This window comes from Lissotriton helveticus, chromosome 4_1, assembly GCF_964261635.1.
Source record: "Lissotriton helveticus chromosome 4_1, aLisHel1.1, whole genome shotgun sequence".
Classification (NCBI taxonomy): Eukaryota; Metazoa; Chordata; class Amphibia; order Caudata; family Salamandridae; genus Lissotriton; species Lissotriton helveticus.
This window is the reverse complement of record NC_136063.1, coordinates 918899791-918919788: the sequence shown is the minus strand read 5'-3', so window position 1 is coordinate 918919788 and position 19998 is coordinate 918899791. Positions and strand designations below refer to the sequence as shown.

The window sequence follows — 19998 nt, the reverse complement described above, 5'->3', positions numbered from 1 at the left end:
TCTTTAAGAATTTTGACTGATATTTTGCACCACATTTTCATAACTACATGTAATGCTTATATGCAGACTGTAATGTGTTCTGTATTATTGATATTTTTCCTGTTTTCCAAATTCTGTAACCTGATTGATATTTTACTAATGAATAAAGGGTCAGAATTTTTTTTACTTTTGACTAGAAAATAAAACCCTTTAAAATACTCAACAACTCTCTTTATTGGCTTGAATAATAAATTGCATTTTTGACTGTTCAGGTTTATTTAAGTCTCCTGAAGGTAAAACATGGTGTGAAGGGCCCAACACCTTTTGAGCGGTAAATTAGAGGTAGCATGAGGGTTTTACATTGAGAAATTACCAGAAGAAATTACCGCTCCATCACCACCTCCTCCTGAAGAATGGCCAAATGGCCTGGGGGTGGGAGGAAGAAGGGGGTTGGATGTGGGAGACCCGAAAGGAATGGAAGGATGTAGCCCTTTTCTATGATTCGAAGGACCCACTGGTCCAAAGTAATGTCCATGCGGCCAAAGAAAATGAGACACTCACCCTCCGCAGGCTCCATGTGGGAGTGAGGTAGATAACCAGACCTGGTTTCGTGGTGGTGTGGGAGAGGAGGTAAGGAGGTTTCCAAAGTAGATTCACACTCTTCCTTCAATTTCCCCCAATGTACTGTCTGATAAGAAGGTTAGGCTTTTGGAGCGGGTGGGGTTGGTATTGCCACTATTGAAGAGGTGACCCATTGAGTAGCTTTGAAAAGGGCAAAACTGGTGGTAGTCCTTTGAAGGAGGCAGACCGTTCTAAAGTGGAATCAGCTTTGTTCCCAAATATTCAAGCTCCATTAAAAGATAGGCCTATCAGGTTTGTTTGGACATCATCCGAAAAGTTAGGCGTGGGGAATCAAGCATGGAGACGTATTGTGACCTAGGTACCCATGGTATGGCTTTGAATCTACTGTATCAAGTCCTCCTTTTATAATATGACAGGATGCATTTTGACCAGCATAGATTACCTCTTTAGAATGCACCCTCATGTCTTAAGGAACATGAGGGAAGTTAATTTGGGGCATATCCCACAGGACATGGTTATATCTGGCTAGCAGGCAGTTGGCGTTAACAGATTTGAGAGCCTTACTACCTGTGGAGAAAGACTTCTTCCCCCAAGCTTCAAGGTCCCTATGAGAGGTTGCTGTAGGGAAAGAGTCTCCAGACAGTGCTCCAGGACAGGACAACAAGGTTCTCTGGTGAAGGAAGGCCCAAAGGAGCGCCAGTACGCGTTGTTGCTTTTGCAAAAATTTAGTACATTACATTCGAGAAAGCTGCTGGGTCCTTCCCTGGAGTCGGAAACTCAGAAAAGGCTGGTGGCCATGCCAGTAATTTGGTAGGCATTGCTTGGGTACCTGTTCTAAGATAAGGAATCTGTGGCTAGATTCTTTTTATAAGATTAACAAATAATTACCTTCGGTAATGCTTTATCTGGTAGAGACTATCTAGCCAGAGATTCTTTACCGAAGCCCCCATCCTCTCCAGTCTGCGTCCAGATTAAGGGATGAAGACTCCCCTTACAAAGGACCCTAGACACTCACAGCAGTGGTCTGTCTTCATCGTGGCTTTGAGCACCTGGCGTGGTGAAAATGAAGTGACGTCAGCATGCTGAAGTGGCAACTACACTGCGATCCTGGCAGGCAAAGCCCCATGTTCCTACTCCATAGAACCAGCCCACCGGGTGCTGTGGTGTTTGCTGCCGCTGCACTCTCCTCCTTGGCCGGTGGTGGTGCATCTCTTCAATTACAGAGGCCAGGATCTCAACCCGCAGCTTACTCGCACTAGAGGCCCCTGTAACTTTAATGGCACTCCAATAACCATATTTCTCATTGCACACTGGAAGTGCAGCAATCGAGACATGCCTATGCCGGAGTCAAGAAACAGCAGTAAAAAATTGTTTTATGTTTGTGCTCCTGTATCCTGCCTAGCAGAGTGATAGCAGACAGTGTAACTCATTTCTTCATCACCCTAGTGGAGGCCTACTAAGGACTGCAATCGTAAGACGTAGAGATACCACCCGAGGAACGCGAAGAAACTGAGGGATGGGTTAGACGCAACAGATACATGGGGCCCGAGGTGGACCCACATTGAAGTAAGAAGGTGTCCGAAAGGGCCCAAGCGGTGGCACACGTGTAAGCACTGAGCCACTCACAGCTAAAAGTGGGGGGATCAGACTGGAGCAGTCCGGCGCAGACGGACACTGAAGAACCAGACACTGACGAGGAGGGTTGCCTGACCTTGAACCCCAGGTCGGCAGACACCATTCTGAAGCACCGTAATGGGCTGTCTCATATAGGTGGGTAAGGCGCACTCCCGGGACGGTAACAGCACACCTCACATTGGTGGGAGCAAGAAGGAGACCCTCACCCCCTGTGCAGGAGTGGGCCAATGGTGGGGTTCCTCAGAAGCAGAGTGGGCCTGCCTAGCCGCCATGCATTGCACACCCCACCTACCACAGAAGAGAAGGCAGGAGATGGTTAACAAAAATGTTCCTACTGGGTATGAAACCATTTTGATCCTGGTGTATTAGGGTTTTATTCACTGGCAGAAGCCAATTAGTCCACAACTTGGCCAGTATCTTATACTCTAAGAACACAGACTTGCATCCTTGCTTATTCAGTTTAACTGGCTGCTAGCTGTTTGCTACACAACTTGGGGTGGGGGAGTTGGTTACTAGCTTTTCATGTTTGTGATTCTGTATTACACATACCTATCCGTTTTCTTTTGCCTTCTTCTGACTGCATGCATCACATTAGCATGATGGATCATACACAAGGTAGCGCGACATCTGTGGCCTCCATACTTGGCCTTACCCATACTCACCAGCTGACCCTGCGACCACTTCTCACCTGCCATGGGCCATCCTATTAGATCTGCATCCGAACTGTATGACGACAAAACTGTCAATACATTGCAGTTCGACATGCATTAAAACTGCAGATGTATAATCTCTTGACTTGGATTGTGCTCAGCATTTGCCACCTGTTCCAAGAGGAATAAAATCTACACCTACCTTCTCCGTCAACATGCACATATAGCCTACATATAAGAGACACACATGGATACCACAGAACTAACGAAGTTGCGCAGGCAATGGAGGTGGTATGTGATAGGCATTACTTACTCCCCTTACGCCAGTGGGGTTTTAATCTGGGTATCGCCTGATACCCCTTAAGTGATGCACAAGACGGGAGTTGACCTGGAAAGGAGGTATGTGATTGTGGAGGGACAGCTGGATGGGGAACCATTTTCCCTAGCCACGGTATACACTCCTAACAGTAATAAACTGGCTTTCCTTGACTCACTTACACCACCGTACTTCATAGCCCGAAGCGCCATGTAGTGTTTTTAACTGAGTCTTCAATACAGAAAGATATATCCTACCCTCTGCCTCCAGGGTCCCAGAGTGACAACACACTTACAAAGGTGGGAGGCGTGTTGGAGGCTCTGTATTTCATGGAGGTACGGGAACCCACCAAATAGGGAGTTTTTCTACTACTCACCAATGCATCAATCTTAGATTAGTTTTTTCAAACACCTGACATCAGTGGTAAAATACTGGATACCGAATTGTTGGGGCCACATGGTCAGACCAAAATCCCTAAAGGTGATATTGGGATGGGGTAGGCCCAGACTACCCATCCCCAATTGGAAACTAGAAGCTGGTACACTATCAGAATTGCTGTTCCGGGATACACTGAGACAAGCTATATGCGCATATTTCAATATGAACAGCATCACAGATAGCAATGTCCTAATGGAGTGAGAGCCTTTTATGAGTGGTCTCCAGGGGAATATGCCTAACAACTACATATGGAGCTAAGACTGAGGTCTCACATAAATTAAAGGCTGAGAATACACCAACACTCAGAGGGCAAAAATCTGGACATCTCTTGGCCTGGCTCCTCAAAACTGAACAAGACAGGTCGCCAATGGAGGCCATCAAGACGCCTGGAGGCACGTTCGTAACCTCAAAAGATGCAATAAACTCAACATTTAGGGATTACTATTGTGTATTATGCACTCCACCGATGACAGGTCATCAGCAGATGATTGAGATCCATACCCAACACAGCACAGCGATCAACGCTGGCGGAACCCACATGTATAGAGGAACTAATATTAGCAATTGAACAAATGGCGGGAAACAAAACTCCGAGCACGGATGGCTTCCCTACTGAGTACTATAAAACTTTTAAATCCCTGTTAGTGGCTAAATTGTTGGAGGTCTAATAGACTGCCAAAAGGTTGGGGACTATACCAAACACTATGTGCAAGGCGCAAACAGTGATTATTCCTAAACCTGGCAGGGATAAATTAGATGTACGGTCCTATCAATCACTGGCCATGCTGAATTTAGATTATAAGATACTGGGCAAGGAGCTTGCTAATCGGCTCCTGCCAGTGATTAATACCCTGATACACCACAACCAAAAAGGTTTCATACCCAGTAGGAACATTTTTCTTAACCTCAGGTGCCTGTTCAACCTTACATCCAAATGCCCAGGACTCTACACAGTGCCACATGGCCCTCTCTCTAGATACATGGAAGTTGTTTGATATGCTGAGGTGACTGTACCTAATGATGGTGATCATGGGAGTAGGTCAGAAATACTACCAATGGATCTGATTGCTATAAGCGAACCCAGTGGCACGGGTCCGTACGGGCCAAATGATATCAGAAGCCCTACCCAATCCCAGGGGCACGAGGCAGGGCTGTCCCATATCTGATCTAATTTTTGCTTTAGCCATGGAACCCCTTGCCTGTCACCCGAGTAAGGAGGCTCTGGACTGGGGCATACGAATGGGAGACATTTGGCAGATTGTTTGGCTCTATACAGATAACACAATGATATACCTCTGAGATTGCGCCACAGCGCTCCTGGAGGTGATGAATATTCTTAATAGCTTTGGGGTTATGTCCTGGCTATCAATCAACTGGATAAAGTCCTGACTGTACACACTCTGGCCTCTCACGGAAGGGGAGCATTGACACCTTACACCCACGGTGATGGAACTCAAACCGCATACGCCTTAATACTTGGGCATGAATGTTTACCACACCGATGCAGACAGGGAATCTGGGTAAGCTCCTCACAGCCACGTGTCAGTCACTGACATTTTGGATGGCTCTTCTGCAATCCCCAATGGGGAGGATAGCCATTTCTAAAATGCTGATCCTCCCTGGACTGCTGTATCTCTTTTCGGCACCCCATCAAATTACCATAAAGGTTTTTGCTGATTTTCACAGCCTTCTTATCGCATTAGTCTGGGAAACTGGTAGAAAAAGGGTGGGACTCTGTAAATTGCAGTGCCCCATCGCAGAGGGAGGCCGAGGTGCCCCCATTTATGAGCTTCATTATGCTGCAGTATAATTGCAGTGGATAGCTTGCTGGCTGGCCTCAGACCAGGAGAGAGGAGAGGTCTTCGGTGACACCACAATCCCTTAGTGGATACAGCAAAATACTGTTGGACTAGGCATGTAGCCCCTCAACGGGGTAAATATCCATTGGCTCTGGAGCACCTCATGTGCGCCTTTCCGTTCCCTTCTCGCCATACATAACGCTAGAACATGGAAAGCGAAATAAGTTACCACACTACTTGTACATGAATATGCCAGTTTACTCCTCATGCTATTCCCCGCATGCAATTACAATTAGGCCTCGGCGGTAAATACCGTCCGCTCGCGGAATTTGGGTAGTTTCGTGATTCGTGGAGAACGCGAAATTGCCCAAAATTCTGCGTTCCGCGACTTTGCGAAATTTTTAGCATGTTCGCTTTCTCAAATGCGTGTTCGCGAGATGTTTCTCCCCGAACACACAAACAGCGATTGCGAACAGTAAAAAACCATTGCGAACAAGCAATTCCGCGTGCTCGCGGAATTTCTGCATGTTCGCAGAGATTTTTTACTGTTTCGTGGAGATTTGCATAACGCGATTACGCAAATTCCACCCACCCCTAACTACAATGCGGTCGTAACAACGCATACCATTATCCCGCAAGTCGTAATAACGACTTGCTCGGGGGGGGGGGGGTTTGCTGCATGTTGGAATAGTATAATTTACTATTCCAACTCCAGAATATTCAACAGTAGGGAAGGTGTTGGATTTTAAATCCAACACCTTCTGCCCCCTCCACAAGTAGTTGTTCCAACTTGCGGTGTAATGTTATGTGTTGTTACAACGCGGTCGTTGTAACGACCACGTTTTAATTGCCTGCGTGGAAAAGGATTTGTGGTAAACAATGTTTACCCTTCTATATATACTGCACACTCCTGACATGGCAAGAACTGCAAGACTACTTTCCTTTGGGGCCTGAACAGTTCCTTCGGTACAATACGATTATCGAGGCACTGAGGCGCCCATGGTGGCAACAAGACTTGGAATTCCCCATATCACGGGTACAAAATATAGGAGTTCACCCAAGGGTGTCTAGAAACACCCTAGTGAAATGCAATCAATTTAATTACTTGCACCAAACATATTTTACAACGGCACACATTGACCACATATACAAGTGGGCAGACTCTTGCTGCCACCTCCTTGTAACTCACCGCAGGCTGGCTTCTACCACAAGGAATGGCAATACCCATGTATATGTGTTTACTGGGCAGAGGTGCTCAAGATCATAAGTCAATTGGTTGATTGGAACCTACTGACAAATGCCCAGACATAAAGCATATAAGTGTCACTCAAGATTCATAGTCTTGGCTCTGGTTCTAACAAAAAGGCCTGGAAGGCCCTGTCATATGGTTTCCACTTTTCAGTAGGAACACTTTATTTGTTGGACAACATAAACGTTGGGATGGTGCCAGACTGAAACGGTGTACCCCTTCAGGATATGTTGGCCTATAGTCCTGCTAGCTTACATGCCCCCATAAGTACCCCTACACCTGGCAAAGTAATGAATGGTTTGGGAAACCTCAGAACATGACAACTCTGGCCCTCCAGGGAATCCTGGTACTAGATCTAGAACCTTTTCGCTCAGTCACTCATCCTCATTTAGAAAGAGATACAAGAAATACACAAAGTGGTGTTTTCAATATTTATTGAACCGCTGTGATTCTTGTATAAAATATATGCGCTGCAATGATGAATAGACAGAAGCAGACAAAAGTGGTTAGCAATATTAAGGACAGTGAAAAGAATGAACGATTCCACCATCATGCTAAAGCAGTGTTTATATGCTGGCATACAAGTTCTGTGTATAGTGTACTCCTAATAAGTGTACTCCTAATATGCGTCACTAACCTAGTTGCCTAGGGTGGGTCTTCTGCCAAGAGTCCACTACTGGACTAAATATCCATTACCTGAAGGCAAGTTATATAGGTCCATGTCTTGGTCACAACTTGGACATCCCTCCTCGCAGAGGGTAAACAGGAATCAGCTTTGCTGTGACACCGACAATAACAATGACCTCTCAATGAAAGCAGTGTGCTCCTCTGGTTTGAGCATGGGAAAACGTGCGTATTTATAACAGAATTTGTGCTTCTGTGTCGAGGCTTCAGCCAAGCTGCCATTATTTATTGTCTTTATGATAGTCCTGTCGCCTTATGAACGCATGAAAAACAACAACATTTACACAATGTGTATTCAGGCCTTGTACTGAATATTCAAAGTGCCGTGTTATTGGATTTACGAAGTGGTATTGTGAGCAATGTTGTTTCAGAGAAACAAATCCTTCACTGGCATGCAAGCAAATGTGCGTCAAAAGTCATTGTGTGGGAAAAGGCAACTTTAGAAACGTGTAAATGAAAAATGGCAATGTTTCTTCCTGAGCATAACCTAGTCATGTGACAGCCCTAAAGGCGCCACCAACTGAAAGGCTGTATGAGCAACCTATTGAAGTGAGCAAGGGCAGCATCCACGGTGCTGGCCACTGAAAAGGTGATCTCTGGAGTTGAGCAGGGGACACTGCAATGGGATATGCTGTTGCAGGAACTCCAAGCCAACTCAGACTTATGACCCCTGTGATTGCTGCCGCTATCTGGGTTCTCTAAGCTGCAATCTGCTGCGTACAACAAGCGCTAGATACACATATGCATATCATGGGCATGGCGAACATGCACAACTATTCGTTGATTTACAGAGCGTGGCAGGGAGGGAGGTTGCACAAGCACACAATTGGCGCAATAACGGTACAAGCAGTGATTGGACAAGATACCGTGGGATCCTCTGATATAGTCATTTGTCCACAGCAGGGTGGATATACACAGCAGTTCACAGGAGCAACTGCATGCACACAAATTGTCACATGGGTGGGAAAAGTCTTCCTCCCTTCCCTCGTCTCCACTCTACAGACCTCTGATATTACCCACCAATGTAATATATTCCTGCTTATATCTTCTCTTCCAGTTGGGAAGTAATGATGCTGGTATGTCTGTAAATGATTGTAGCAGAGATGACCCTCTTCATCACTTATGATGTGGTCGTATGTAACTGTGGCACTATATATGATGAATGTTGTGCGCGCTAGCCCCCTAGTTCTTTGACTTTGTTTTTATAAAAACAAATTTAAAACTATACAAAAAAAGCAACAGTAGGAACGCAGAGAGGTTTACTTTAGTTTTGCTGATCATCTGTCTTGACCAATGCTGATGTATATGCTTACTACCTGCATATTTAATAGATGCCAGGTGAGCTTTTTTTCAACAATTATAAATGTATGACTTTGATATTTCCACATATTTATTCAATGCGAGGCAAGATCTTACCAACAATTAAAAAGGTTTGATTCTGATCTTTCCACAAAATGAATTTGAGAGGTCCCTGATGGAGATATCAATTTCATTCAAACAGTGCAATATTTTATAAATCTATACCAAACTTTCTGTGAGTAGTTTTGACTTACTCCTTCCAGTGAATTTCTCAGTTTAAAACCTGCTCTCTGCCACCTTGCAGCACAGACTGCTGATTCACAGAGCTTTTCTCGTTGAGAAGGCACAAGTACTCCCAAAAAAAAACATTATCAGCCAGACACAGAAATACAGGAGTCATTTACATTTCAGCCAGGACGAAGACGTATCTATTTGTAGAACAGGCTATGTGAATTTGGTCCTTGGAATTTAGGAGTGGATTTTAAGACTGTAATAAGGTACTGCCTGGTAAAATTGTTTTAGCAGACAATAAACCAGGCATTGGTTAAAAACCTCTGATCCAATCTGAAAAACTTTGTGTGAATGGTTTTCATTGGACACGTTAGGTTTTACAACTTTACCAATTTCTTACCTTGCCATCCTGATAGATGCACTCTGTTAAAAAGTGTAAGATCTTTTCTACAGCACCCAGGTTCTTAACAACTTCATGCATTGTGACATCTAAAACAAAATTTAAAAAAGAAAAAGCAGGAAATTTAACTGGACACATTTATACTGTTATTTTTCTAATAGATTAGTATGCATAAACTCAATGACTTCTTACAAAAATAAAAGTACTCTTTCACACCCTCTCCCTCGGCTGTCAGGTATAATACTATTGAAGAATGGGATAGTAAAAAAACACAGTACACATTAAAGTAGTGGTTCTGTCATTTTGATATAGCTTTGCTATGCTGTTTTGACAGAGGCAAAGTCAGAAACCCACAAGAACACATGTGAATTGCTTTAGGGCTAACCTGTTTCTAGCATGGCCTTTGCTCCTAAACAGGTCATACATGTTAAGTTCAAGTTGCTTACCTTCGGTAGCACTTTATCTGGTATAGACTCTATAAGCCGCAGATTCCTTTCCATAGAATTATACCCAGGGGTCACACTGGATGTGGAAATCTTCTAGCAGTATCACTCCACACCAGCAGGTGTTGTCATTCTGCTCCGCATCAGCTGCACCCTTAAGTGGCGTACAAGGCACCTATATTGGCACCACTTCAGCATGCTGGCGTCACTTCATTTTCACCACGCCAGGTGCTCTAAGCCGTGATGAAGACTGACCACTGCTGTGAGTGTCTAGGGCCCTTTGTAAGGGGAGTCTTCATCCCTTAATCTGGTCGCAGACCAGAGAGGATGGGGCATCGGTAAAGAATCTCTGGCTAGATAGTCTCTACCAGATAAAGCATTAACAAAGGTAATTAATTTGTTCATCTTATAGAAAATTCTAGCCACAGATTCCTTATCTTAGAACAGGTACCCAAGCAATGCCTACCCGGAGGCCGGTCTAGGAACCCAACTTGGACCAGAAAGTCCTGCAGGACCGAATGGGCAAAATGTCCATCCCAGTGGAGCAGACTATCCTGGTGAACATCTGCGATATAGACCACATTGCAGCTTGACAGATATCGAGGACTGTAACTCTGTGAGCTAATGCAGTGGTTGCAGCTTTGGTTCTGGTAGAAAGAGCGTGCAAGCCATCAGGTGGTCCATTTTGGCCAAAGAGTAGCAGATCTTCATTGAAATGAATTGAATTATACATTTCTAAAGCGGAAAGCTACTCACAAAGAGTGTTCTGGCGCTATCTGGTATGCCTAATGGAGAGAGAGCCAGGGACAGAAGTAATTGATCCCAGCTAACAATGGCTTCAGTTCCCTTTTAAATGTTGCTTTTTTGGGTATCTGTCTGAGGCAATCTCAGAGTTTATTCCACAGATTCACTGCTATAACCATGAAGGAAGCATCTCCCCTCCGTTGTTTTAAAAAGTGCTGGGAGACAATAAAACCAGCTGAGCTTGACCGTACCAATCTACCTGGGCAGAAAGTCTTAATGCGATCCTTTAAATACCTAGGTCGCTTATTGTGGACGGCTTGATGCATTAGGGTCAGAGCTTTATACCTAATTTGCTGGTGAACTTGCAGACAGTGCAGTTTAGCAAAGTATGCTGAGACAGACGTGCATTTCAGAGTTTTGTATAGTAAACAGACTGTTTGTTCTGCTTGACCTGTAGGCATGAGATCAAATATTCTGGGAGACCAACATACAGGACATTAGCATAGTCCAACCTGGATAGAATTAATGATCTAACCACTGTGATTTGGGCCTCATGAGGAAGCAAATAGAGAAAATTCCTCAGCATGCAGGAAATCCAAAAACAGGATTTCGCCACAGCTGACACCTGTGCTCCAAATGCAAGCTGGGTATCGAACAGTACACCCAAATTTCGTGCCACCGCCGTTGGTGAGGGCGGCGGGGGAACACTTTAAGGCCAGGTCCCAGTCCAGCCAGGGAGGGGATCCTCTCCGGAAAATAGGACTTCGGTCTCATCCGGGTTGCACTGCAATCTGTTAGCTTTCAACCAGTCTAACAATGCCACCAAACACATTAAATGGTATCAGTTCCTCAGAAAGATAGAAAGAAAGGGGGCGCTCAGCAGCCCTTATCAGTGGGGGTGCTCGTCTCCAAGTCTAGGATTGAGTGTGCAAGAGTGGGTGTAAAGCATCATCTTCGGGCTCTGCTAATCGTGGAGGTGGCGATGCAGTCCCTCATGGGCCCTACTGGAGGGCTCTTTGATGAGAGATCTTTTTAGGAGTAGCCACACTTGTGCATGCGGGTGTGTAGGCCAGGTGATCTGGTGTGAGTGAAGATAAAAAAACCTGTTGGTACCCCAACAAATGTATTGGGGGGTCCTCTAGGTTGAGCTAAAAACTGGACGGGAATGGAGATGCTCCTTAAGCAAATGAAGGGGGGGGACAGTTGTATTCCTGCTGCTCTCTACCCGTAAAACAGTGTGTTGTGTAATTAAAAGTGAGGGGTGGTCGACATGTTTCGCGCAGCCAGTGGGTCCCTCATGGATCCCTATGCGCTTCATCAGGACTGTCATCAGGCGTTTTTGATCGAGCAGAGAATGGAAAGTGTGTCACCCTCCTTCCAGGACCTGTAGACCTGTCAGCCGATCAAGTCTGCCGGTGACACACTTTCCACTCTCTCCTTGATCGAAAACGCAGACATGGCCCTACTCCACTACGGGGAGGATTGGGTCCAGAGTACACTAATAAGACATGTCTCAAATGAAAAGACGTTTACCTGACCTCATAATAGGTACAGTGGGATTATAGGGTGTCTTTCCCTGATTCACACATTCCCCACCTTAACTCACGGTTCTGATGAAGCGCATACCAATCCATTAAGGACCCAATGGCTGCACCGGTTTACCACTTTCTCCAACACCTTAGAAGCTGCTGGCAGCAGCAAGACTGGCCTGAAATTTGCTAAGCAATCAGGGTCAGCATTGGCCTTTTTTAATAACTGAATCACCCTGGCTTTTTTTCAGGCATTGGGCAATACACCTGAGTCGAGGGAACTAGCAAATAGCTTCTGATACACTAGAGCAGTAATGTCCGAGATTGACTTCAAAATAAGGCAGGGGTATAGGATCCATTTGGGACTCTGACCTGCAGCTCAAGAACACAGCTGTTTCCTCTTCTGCTGATTGCGCCAAAAAAGTAACCCTATCGCCTACTGGTTGCCCGTGATGGTAGGAGGGCAAACTAAAGAGCCTTGGTGGCTGCGGCTGCCAGGGAAGTGGTGGACTGGCCCAACCTCTGGCTACATGTCTCACATGGTCTGCGGGAACCACATCCTCTGCAACAAAGAGGGGTAGACGTTTGCTGGACCTGGTAGCTCGGAGAGCATTGATGCAGTTGGACACCCCTTCAGTGGCCACAAAAAAGGTGAAAGGCAGACTGGGGATGGCGAGGGTCATAGAAAGACCCAAGGACCTGGCCATAGCCATGGAGTCTTTAAAGCACTCTAGCACTAAGTCCACCTTCTTCATCAAAGGGCATGTCCATAATCGGTGCTTGGAAACTCCCGGAAATGCCGGTAGTTCTCAGCCAGGCGTGGTGCCGAAGCGCCAGATGAAGACATCGCTCTGCCCAGCGAGTTGGTCATGTCTACACCACAATGAATGGTGAACTTTGCAGCATCTCTCCGTTGGCAGTAGCCCAAGAGACTATGGCTCGGGCCTCCTCCGAGTTTTCACTACGGAGCTACGGCGCTATGCTATGCTACATTGAGGGCCGCAGCTTGCTGTTCCTGTGGCTGTTCAATGGAGGACGGCCCTGAGCCACCGCACCATGTTGCTAGGCCAGCTTAACCCACACCTGCAGCATATTCTTTCACAGCTGCCGTCTCAGTAGCAAATTATCGCAGTTTGGCAAGGTGGAACTCAGCGCACAGTGGTGGTGCTTGGCAGGGTCTCCCTAAGTGACAGACGCACGCCGCTCTGCGCAAGGCCTGCCTTGCTTGGTTACTGTCTGGCTATGGCCAGGGCTTGGCTACACAGCTTCAGCGCTCCTCCTCCGCTCCTCGAACATTGGAGAAGGAGGTAGAGAGCAAAGTACAGCTCGGGAATTCATGAAAGGTGAGTGGCAGCTGGTCGGTGGCAGCGCAGTGAGACTAGCACCATTGCATCTGGTTGAGTTCCCGTGCACGCAAAAGCGCCCCGGCTAGGCTGGGTTCAGCTTGCGTCCAGGGGAGCTCCCCCGCAGCTTAGCACAGATCAACCTACTGAGTCATCTGACCCCCTGCTCACCTTTCAAGCAAGATCAGCATGCTTATGCCTCCACCCTGGCACTTTCTGGGTAACACACTACAGGGGGGTGTGGCACGCAAAGCAGAGTTCCAAAGGAACCGAAGCATCTCCCTTCCTGCGAACCTTCTGTTTGTTTTGTGTTACGCATCCAGGTACTTTTGTAAGAACTTTGCCGCATTTATCATCAACTAAAATTAAGCAACTTCTACCATCTTTAAGTCAATTTTAAGTACAGTATTGTGGATTTTTGTCGTTGGTGGCTTGTGTTAAGTCTATATAAAGAATACATATTTTTATAAAACCTGTGTGGTGTCCATCTGTAGTGTTTTCACTGTATTACTGTGATATTCACAAATGCTTAACACACTGCCTCTGAGATAAGCCTTTCTGCCCCTGCCAAGCTACCAAGGGGGTGAGCAGGGGTTATCCAGTAGTGTAATCCCCTTTCCCTGACTTAGAAGCAAGGGTCCCTATTTGGTCAAAGGTGTACAGCATTGCCAACTAGTGACCCCAGTTCTAACAGAGGACAATCCGCATCTACCCCTCTCTAACCATTTCCTGTGGTAACAGACGGGCTTCCTGCTCGAGAGGACAAAGCTTCCCAAGCTGTTGCCGGAAATTGTATGCTACAACTAGAGAAGGAAGTGTGTATTGCTACTCATGTCTTAGGAAGGGATTCTAAATACCAACGTAGAAGTCTCCTCTAGCGGTAATTCCAAAATGAGAAGTCCCCAAAAAGACGTCTCTCATGGTACAGATTACAAGCTCATCCAACAAATTACAAATCCTACGGTAGAGGGTCAGTTTATAAAATCTCCCTGGCCCCTTTCACAAGAAATGAAAATAATGCCAGTTTTAGCACTCCGCCCTCTACAGGGTACCGAACAAGCAAGGGATGAACTCTCTCAGGAAACTGCCAAATCAAAGACCCCTCGCAGCATCAACTGCGACCAAGCCCAGATTGATTGAGACATTGACATTAGTTGACACAGCGTGCCCAAAGGTGAGCAAGTTACGGCTATAAAATCAGAAGCACTCAAGTCCTCGTTGTCAGCTACGACAGAGTGAACCTTGTGAAGTTAGAGGAGTACTACATTAGGGACGAGGAGCTTCTCAACGCGATGGACCCGTTTGATTTTCCACCTAGTAATCAAACTCAGTTGGACATCAAGACCCTAGCCTTTCCACTCGCAAGGGGGCGACGACCTCCGAAGACTGCAGATTAACCAAGAAATCCCACACAGGAAAACCCAGCCAGGACTCAAAACTGTTACAATCTAATGAATGTTGAGGAAACCATGGGTGTAGACGATCCGAGATGTTCTACAGTCATAGATAGCCCTCTGACAACTATGAGCCAGGTAGCCATAATGCATGCGGACATACTAAACACACAAATACTAATTTTACTATCTCTGTCAAAAATATTGACACTCGATTAGATAATTTAAACTCCCTTATAGTAAAAGCACAGCAATCGACAGATAAGCCTCCTGATTGTTACTGCTCATTACTCTTAGAGAAAATCCCGGCTCTGTCTGGAGTAATGTCTGACTTATTGACAGAGTACAAAGCAAACGCAACGACAACAACCTCAGCCCAACATCTATCTCAACATCTATCTCTGAAAAATCAGACACTAATGGCAGGGCATTACCCTGCCCAAGCACGGATTCTGTACCGGACCTGGCTCTTGATGAAAACCCTTGGATCTTCCTTTTAAAGAGAGCAAAGTTGACTACTCAATTATAGAATCATTTAACTCCACTAGAGGTGACTCACCTCTAATTAAGCTTTCAAAGAAGAGGAGAAAATGTTTGGAGAAGCTAAACAAGAAATAAAAACACCAGATAAAAATAGATCAAAAAAATCTATCCTATATTTGTAAACACACCACAGGGTAACAGTCCAAGAACTACTACCCCTATGAAGGTCAATCCATCGGACCAGGGCAGCTCCTCGTTAAGTGGACAACAACGTTCCTGCGAAGATACACAAACCCTGCCAAGCAACGGAATGACGAGTTCAACAGAAAATTTGGACAGGGGCTACAACGCAATTAGCCACTGGCCAAGCGTTCCAAAAAGATTGAAGGCTGTTGGGACCCAGACAGAGGAAACCTCTGTCGGACCACGTGTTGCGGGAGTGTTCCGGGAATCTAAGACCAAAAATAATGTTACAACAAATACAAAGCCAGTGATCAACTTTAACAACATGGACCTCAGTACTGGTCTGGACAGACAGACATGGACCCATTCCCTGGACTGCCATGGCGCACCTGCACGCCACACAGAATGCAGGAATTTCGGACCATGTTCCAAATACAGTGGAGGTAGGAACTTGGTCCAGAAAGTCAATTCTGGACATTCCACAAGCCCCGCCGAGCAAGCCTCTGAATAGTATGAATCAAGACAGCCTGGACGCAATTCTCCTCAAATACATTCATCTCCCATGGACATGAAGATATCTTGAACAGATGTAATTATTTTCAAACTCCTCTCGGCCCTCCCCAGCTTGGGGTCCCTCTAGTCTACATCGCATTCATACCTGGAAACAAGGATTGCGCTAAGGAGGCCATCAATGTACGGTTCCGAGGTGTGGAGACAGCAAGGAGTGTGGTGAGCCACTCCATGACTTTGGCAGATTGGGGAAAAAGCAAAGTGACAAAACCAAAATACCCTTGGCTTACGGCAAAAACTACCCAGAAGCATCAATGCTAAACTCTGTTCTTTCCTGCTCAAACTACTCACAAAACCCACCATCTGTAATAGAGCTGATTTTTATCACAATAGAACACATCAACACTAAAAGAGTGAGCTGGTTGGCCCCCAGCTCTTATTAAAGATAGACAAACTGCGAAGCAATCAATCCTTAACTCTAACAATACCTTCGACCACATGCACAACTGTGACTTGCAATTTTGTTATCGGAACATCCGTTGTCTAAACAACCGCTTGGTCGACATCGACTCAATGGAAGAAATCTGTAAAAAGGAAATATTCTGTCTAAAATAAATTTTACAGTTGGCTACCACAACTTGGCAGGACTACCATGAACTTTCATCAGCAGCTGAACCTTCGACCAAAGGGGGACACTCCTCTAGAGGAGTCTCTACACTGATACACAAATACTTGGAGGTCGAGGCTAAAGTGCTCGCAAATGGCATGGGGGCATTTATCTTTGTGAAAGCAAACATAGTGCATGGTAGGAAGGCACCTCCATTCATCATTGGAAGTATTTACATAAATCCGAAACATCCCAACAAGAAAATACCCAATGGAGAAATCTTAAAAAACATTAACATCCTCAGGCAGCAACACCATTCAGATATGTGGGCCCTGGCAAAAGACTTCAACATGTTTTGCTAGGAACAGTAGAGCCTTCCACATGACAATAAGAAGGCAACGCTTGCCACATCCTGGAAATTGTCCCAGGGAAAACAAAGAAGGGCAAGGCCAGTGAAAAACTTGCCACCACTCTCTACACTCTGGGACTCAGAAGCCTAAATGGAAGAGGAGCCGTGGATCAACCTCCCTTCTGCACATACACCACAAGCACATGTGCCTAGTTAATAGATTACATCTGGTTATCCACGCAGCATTATCCACAGGCGAGTAACTTCTAAGTCCGGAACACCCTGGCCAGCGACCATGTGAGGTTAATTTGCTCTCTCTCCAGGTTAACTACCAAACTCCCACAAATGCAAACAAATGGTATCGAGGAGGGTGTCAGTGGGTTTCGAAGAATAAAATGGATGACATCTCCTTCAGCTGTAAACACGGAGGAAGTGAGGGAAGCCCGGCAACAAGGGGCATGGGAGACATCACCCGCACACATAAATTGGTCACAGTTCTTGACACAGTTGACTAACAAGTTCACCAACAAGGAGTGTGCCACAGTAAGCATGCTAACGAGAATCTGCATCTCTGCGCTGGGAGCTCTCTAACAAAAACTGAACAAACTCCTGAGATCAGCATGCAACAACAGAGGTACACCCCCCCCCCCCCATAGAGGAGGAGATTTGGAACACAAGGGAGTCCTAAAAAGCAATAGTATGGGAAATTGCCCATCAAAACAAAGAAACATTGTGGAATGAACTTTAGAGGTCTCAAAAACAAAAACCCAGCAAAGCTTTGGAGATTAGTCCAGAGAAGATCGAGTGAAAACAACTCAAAGGTTACTCCCTCCATTTCTGCCGCTAAGTGGAAGGAATATATCTCCAATTTGTAGAACACTGTGGAAGAAGAGCCGGCTTTGATCTTCGACTGGCCGATAAAGCTGGCTGTCTTAATTAAATCCATGTGCAATGGGGCAAATTACTGGCCTATAAAGACATGATCACATGAACACAGGCTTCTTTTCAATATGCAGGTGCCCTGGACCAAACAATCTTCTTATCAGAATATTCAAATCAGCACCAGCGGAATGCACCTCCCTGCTAAGCCCTATCTTCAAGAACTACATTTGGGTGAATGAAGTGCCTGACAGCTTGAGAGGCTCTATATTAACCCCAAATCCCAGTTCATGATAGCCAGAGTATGGTCTGAACCTGTAGCCTTGGATAGAAACATCGTTACCTAGCACACAGGTATTCAGTTTGACAGAATTGTCAGGGAAAACAAAAAACAGAGCAGCTCCAGATCCATGTTGGAAGGTGCGGAAAGAAAGGGACTGATGTCAGCATTCAGGGGTGTTGCTTCTATGGGTCTCCACTCTGCCACTTCCTAGGCAGAACAAAGTCATCTCAAAGCCACATGGTGCTACCTGGCTGCAAGTTTGAGCTTCCCAGTGAAAACATCTGGATCCTGTATTGTGCCCAAGGTATCAAGGTATACCTATAGGTGAGGAATCTGTGGTTAGAACCATCAGAACTGCAGATATTGCTGCTGACCCCTTTGAGAAAATGAGCAGGGATATGGTAATAGTGCACAGGAAAGGGAGGGGGGGGGTTACCCGTCAGTTGGGAACCAATAGCTGGATAGTTGGCGTATGGCAATTTAGGATGTTCAAACCGTATTTAATGGAAGTTAAGTTTAAAAGTATGTAAAACAGGCGCAAAGCTCAAGGGAGCTTTGGGCAGGCTTCCCAGAAGCGCCGGCTGTGTTGGAAACACTGAGGGCAATATTTGATATGGCCTGGAGAAAGCGCTTGGTAGCTAATATTCATGCAGCGCTCAAGAAGCTCAAAAGGGGCTTCCTAACTACATAAAGATGGGAAGAGGACAACCCAAAACCCATTACAGATAAAGAATGTTAAAAGGACTGCCAGCAGGATTACAACATATCTATTGATACAAGATTCAAGCTACAAAAGTGCTCTACCTTGCATAAAATGTATCTGAGCCCTGGGGGGTTGGGGGGGTGTATGTGTGTAGCGGACTGTGTGGGTGGGGATGTTTGTCAGTGTGTATGTATGTTGGTGTGTGGGGGGTGAGAATATGGGCACCAGGGGAAGGTCCTCTGTGCTCCAAGTGTGTGTTTATATGCTTAGATGGGGGTCTGTTTTGTTTGCGTCTGCCAAGGTCCAGCTTGGATTTAAGAGGCTGTATAATACCAATCTACTGACCTCTTCCATAAATCGTTTGCCTCTGTGGATGTGGGTTATATGAAATATTTAGCCAACATTCACTCAGGTTTAGATAAGTAAGACCCTTTTATCAGTGCAGTGTTCATCATTTCCTCTCAACATCCATTGAGGGTCTGCACACCCATGTCATTGCGAAATCAGTGGGCAAATCTATAATGGAGCCTCTGCTGGTAGTTACTCTACCTGATCTTGCCTGCCAGTAATTCAGGTAAGAGTTTGGCAGTGCTGGTGCTAACCTGAGTGGAGAGGAAACCTGCTTGCCTATGTAGCCATAGTTACTTCAGTTACAAGGAGCGATGAATCATCAGCTTAGAGCAGAGCCCAGCAGCCAAGAAGGATATAAGTAGGGTACGTTGAAGGACTGTTTTTCCCCATGGACACAAAGTCGCCCAAACCAGCTAGCTGTCCAGGAAGAAAGTTCTACAGTACAATGGCATCTGAGACCAGCGGAAACTCTTTGCAGAAGGAAAGCCTGGTTCATCTTTGCCCCACTCTGTGCTGCGGAAGGCCGGTTTCCACCCTTCCTACTGGCCCAGGGGTCAAGCAATAACCATGGCTTCACCCCACGACCTGAGTATCAATGGGGTACCTCGAAGTCTCCATATTGTAGAACCATTGTAATTATCACGGAAACAAAACTTGAACCCCCATTGCCTTCTCCTTGTGCCAACCTAGACTTAGCATCATCTGTGGCCATAGTTAGTGCCCTGAGACCTGTGGACGCCTCCAACACTGAAATATATTGACCACAATCAGTGGGTGTTGAGATACAAGTCCCTCAAAGAGACTATTACTGTAGGGGACATTAAGGGTACTCAGACACCCTTACCACAGGGTGCCCGACTACCCTTAATGTGGCTATTAGAGTTTGGACCCCACCAATTCTGCCCCAGTACCTGGCAGTCGACCAGTGACTTGGT

General features: G+C 45.8%; 1 protein-coding gene across 3 annotated transcripts in view; it reads right to left on the bottom strand.

The window, feature by feature from the left end:
• Positions 1 to 19998, bottom strand: part of RTTN (rotatin) — an 891871-nt gene that overhangs the window by 455603 nt on the left and 416270 nt on the right. For all 3 annotated transcript variants that reach the window (XM_078687523.1, XM_078687524.1, XM_078687525.1), the window contains one exon: positions 9263 to 9351. In XM_078687523.1, the coding sequence (XP_078543649.1) occupies positions 9263 to 9351 (89 nt within the window). The remainder of the gene's footprint in view (positions 1 to 9262; positions 9352 to 19998) is intronic.